The 3,601-nt window shown below is 42.1% G+C and overlaps 1 protein-coding gene across 1 annotated transcript; it reads right to left on the reverse strand.

Moving 5' to 3' along the window:
• Window positions 1-1,120: 1,120 nt before the first annotated feature.
• LOC101858724 (beta-1,3-glucan-binding protein) lies at window positions 1,121-1,668 on the reverse strand. The gene is made up of 2 exons (XM_005102966.2): window positions 1,559-1,668; window positions 1,121-1,391 (listed from the first exon to the last, which is right to left on the reverse strand). Exons 1-2 carry the CDS (start codon window positions 1,655-1,657, stop codon window positions 1,188-1,190), a joined length of 303 nt encoding a protein of 100 aa, XP_005103023.2. The 5' UTR covers window positions 1,658-1,668; the 3' UTR covers window positions 1,121-1,187.
• Between the last annotated feature and the right edge of the window lie 1,933 nt (window positions 1,669-3,601).

The raw sequence follows: 3,601 nt of genomic DNA on the forward strand, positions 1-3,601 counted from the left end.
ACATGTACCTTTGTCCCTCTATCAATTACTTCTGCTTTTTCTTCAACAATTCATGGTGCCATCTGCTACGTATGGTACGAGGCACAGCGTGGTTTCACTGCGAGTGAATTTACGTGTTCAATGGACTTTCTTTCAATGTGCACACATACATGGACAATTATCATATAAGTTGCCGGGCGTGTGTACCAGAAAACAACCCACAAAAAACGTACGAAATTATGTCTAGTGCTTTGACTGAATGCATTGTCTTACCAAAACAAACATCGAAATTGAAATACAAATAGTATGGAGGCCAGTTCGAACCTTTTAAAGGATATTTCCATAGGCTAGTATTTAGTCCTGTATGTTTCAAATACCGATTGAGTAGCGTTATGTAAAAAAAGCACAGATTTGATCCTGACGTTTTTCCCACATAGTCTAGGATATTTTGAATCAAAACAGCTAGTAGTTAAGCTTGAGTTTGAGTATGAGTTTTACAGCACAATCTACACAATCTAGTCATAGAACAAAAGAAACTGAGAAACGGTGTTGTAAGCGTTAAAACAGAAGTTAATGTAGACTTCACAAACGTTTTACAATGTTTTAAAACAGTTTATTAACAAGCCAAAATACATGTACTTTGTTGACAATTTTTTTTATTCTAAAAAGACAGTACAATAATATAATAATTAAATATTGTATCCAACGACAATGTTATAGTGTTCTCGGATCAGCACTATGCGTAATTTTATTCATACTTCATCAATGCATAAATTGTTTCACCTTCTTGTGCTTTTTTAAAGATCTTAATGGCCACAAGAACAACATAGGGCCAAACTTACTTTCGTAGTGACCATCAAAATAGTTCACACTGTGAGAGATAGAGAGAGAGAAAGAGAGAGAGAGAAAGAAAGAGAGAGAGAGATAAAGAGAGAGAGAGAGAGAGAGAGAGAGAGAGAGAGAGAGAGAGAGAGTAAGAGAGAGAGGGAGAGAGAGAAAGAGAGAGAGAGCGCAATTTTACACACTAGAATCTTTTAAAAACTGTTGCCTGCCCCCCCCCCCCCCAAACCCAGTAAAAACTCCTTTGGGAAATTGTCTTCGTACTGATTGTTCCTCACACTTCACTTCAATGAAAAAGAATTCCTACGCCTAAGATAAAGCTGTGTAGATACTGGAATAGCCCACAATCTTTTAACCGCTATAATTAATTAACGACTTTTAAACTCGACGTAATCAATAATCATCGCGACATTATCGCCTTGCCATGATCCGTTCCAGGTGGATCGTTTGGTCCAGAAATCCTCCGCTGCATGAGGTGAGCTGTTCTTCCACCGTTTTGTTGTGGGGTAGTGGTTGCCGTCGGGGAAAAAGCCATTGGTGCCTCCCACGGCCACATTGAAGATCATGTAGAACTGCGGAAGAGAATGCGTCCCGTTTACAATTCAGTATACGTGTAGTTCGGATATAATGTCTCATTCAATTTTAACCGCTATAATGGAGGGATAGGGGTATACTTTGTATTAACGATCTCCGTATGGGAGTGAGGGGGGTATACTTTGTATTAATCGTCTCCTCATACCTCTTGGTCAAACGGGGCCATCTTGTTGCCTCCCCAGATATTGTTGCCAGAAAATCCTCCCTTCTGCCAGAACCCGCCAGATGGAGGATATACAGCCATGATTTGCTGGTAATCTATGAACGTTCTGCATGAGAAGACGGAAGACATAGAGGTTATTTAAATCTCGATCATATATTCTTGGACTCATATAGCACCCTGGCTTTTTTTTTTTTACGTTGTTGCTGTTTTTAACATTGCTGATTCCCTTATCCTGTTATGTTGCCGTTTCTCTTTTTGTTGTTGGTTGTCATTTTTGTTGTTGATTTGATTATTGCGTGATGATATTGTTGCTTATGTTGTTGTGACCGTTATATGTTATTCATACTGTTGTTGCTATAGGTGTTTGTTGTTGTTATTGTTACGATCATTGTAAATGTTGTCAGTCGGAAGCACTGAAAGAACTAGACTGTTCGACTTCCATTTTATGCCAATGCAGTTTTCACTGTCCCGCCAAATTACGAGATGAGTCTGGGACTCGCTCAGATACGGAGTTGACGACAACATAGCTCTAAGATCTCCACCTGCCATTTTGTCGAACATCAGGAAATACGTATCTCCTGTCCTATAGAACTCCACGAAATTAGGGATATTTTCACAGTTCTTGTAGCGACGACAGGTCTCGATCTCACTTATTACTCTACGGAGTCTTTTATGCCGACAGTTCCTCATGACTTTGACTGCGTATTCCTTCCCTGTTTCCTTGTTTCTGTATGTAGAGACAGAGCCGAAGGATCCGTGGCCCAGATTTTCTCCCGTAGGCTCGAACAACGGACAGAAAATGTCCCCATTCGTTCGTCGCTTACCTTGTCTTCGCTTTCGTTTTTTCGAATCGGTAGGGAATACTCGAGTGCTTGCACCGTCAGCACCCGTGTTGTTCGTAGCTGTAGTAGGAGGAATGACGTCACACGGAGCTACCTCTGTGTCGGATGCAGGGAACTCACCGCCAGTACAGGCCTCAGACGTGATGCATCGTTTACTATCTCCATGATTTTGTTGACGTTTTCTTTTCCTAGAATCGGAAGGCAGTGTTCCATTGAAGACCAGATTCTTATCTGTCTTAGTGTTTTGAAACACTGTGCCATTACTGGCTACGTTCGTATTCGTTGCTTGAAGCACTCTGTCGTTACGAGCAGTTTTCGCTGTAGGAAGCACCCTGTCGTTACGAGCAGTGTTCGCTGTAGGAAGCACTCTGTCGTTACGAGCAGTGTTCGTTGTATGAAGCACTCAGTCGTTACGAGCAGTGTTCGCTGTAGGAAGCACTCTGCCATTACTGGCTATGTCCGTGATCGTTGTATGAAGTACACTAGTATTACAGCTTTTATCCGGGTTTGATGAACAGAACACACTGTCACGGCTATATACTGCCAAAGTCCTTTGACTGTTCCGTTGAGTCCTCGAGCTGTCTCAGACCATACTCCAAAGTCTCCATGACTGGTGAAGATCCAGATCCCCGCAACATGGTAGGAGACGTAGACTTGACCCTAGACTGAGACAAACGGCGCCGAAGATGAGGGAAAACACAGCTAGGGCACGAATAGAAACAAACAGGCGAGGTGCTTGTCGTTTTGACGTCGTGCGAAAAAGTCAGGAACTTGAAAGTCAAGCCGAAATCACTCAACGATGTTTCAGAACACCAGAAGTTCAAAACGCTCAACATTTATCAACAGGAAACAAGCTTAAAGATGTGTGCTCTATGCTGTCCAGCATCTAAACTGACGCTATCTGTGACTAGCTGACCGGTCTAGTCTTTGTGCGGAATAATTTCAAAATTTCTTTTCCCTAATCTATTCGACTCTTTTTTGTATCCGCTATAAAAGGGAGGGGAGGAGGGAGGGAGGAGGGGAGGAGGGAAAGGAGGGAACTAATCATTCGCCTTTGTGTATAAAAAAAAATTCTACCCTTCCTTTCAGGTCCCCACCATTATGTGAATAGGGTATCGCGTCATCATTGTTAAAATTTAATTGTTACACTTTCACACCTCTCCGCGTGCCTCTACCCACAGTC

The sequence above is a fragment of the Aplysia californica genome, unplaced genomic scaffold, assembly GCF_000002075.1.
Source record: "Aplysia californica isolate F4 #8 unplaced genomic scaffold, AplCal3.0 scaffold00352, whole genome shotgun sequence".
In the NCBI taxonomy this organism is placed as follows: Eukaryota; Metazoa; Mollusca; class Gastropoda; order Aplysiida; family Aplysiidae; genus Aplysia; species Aplysia californica.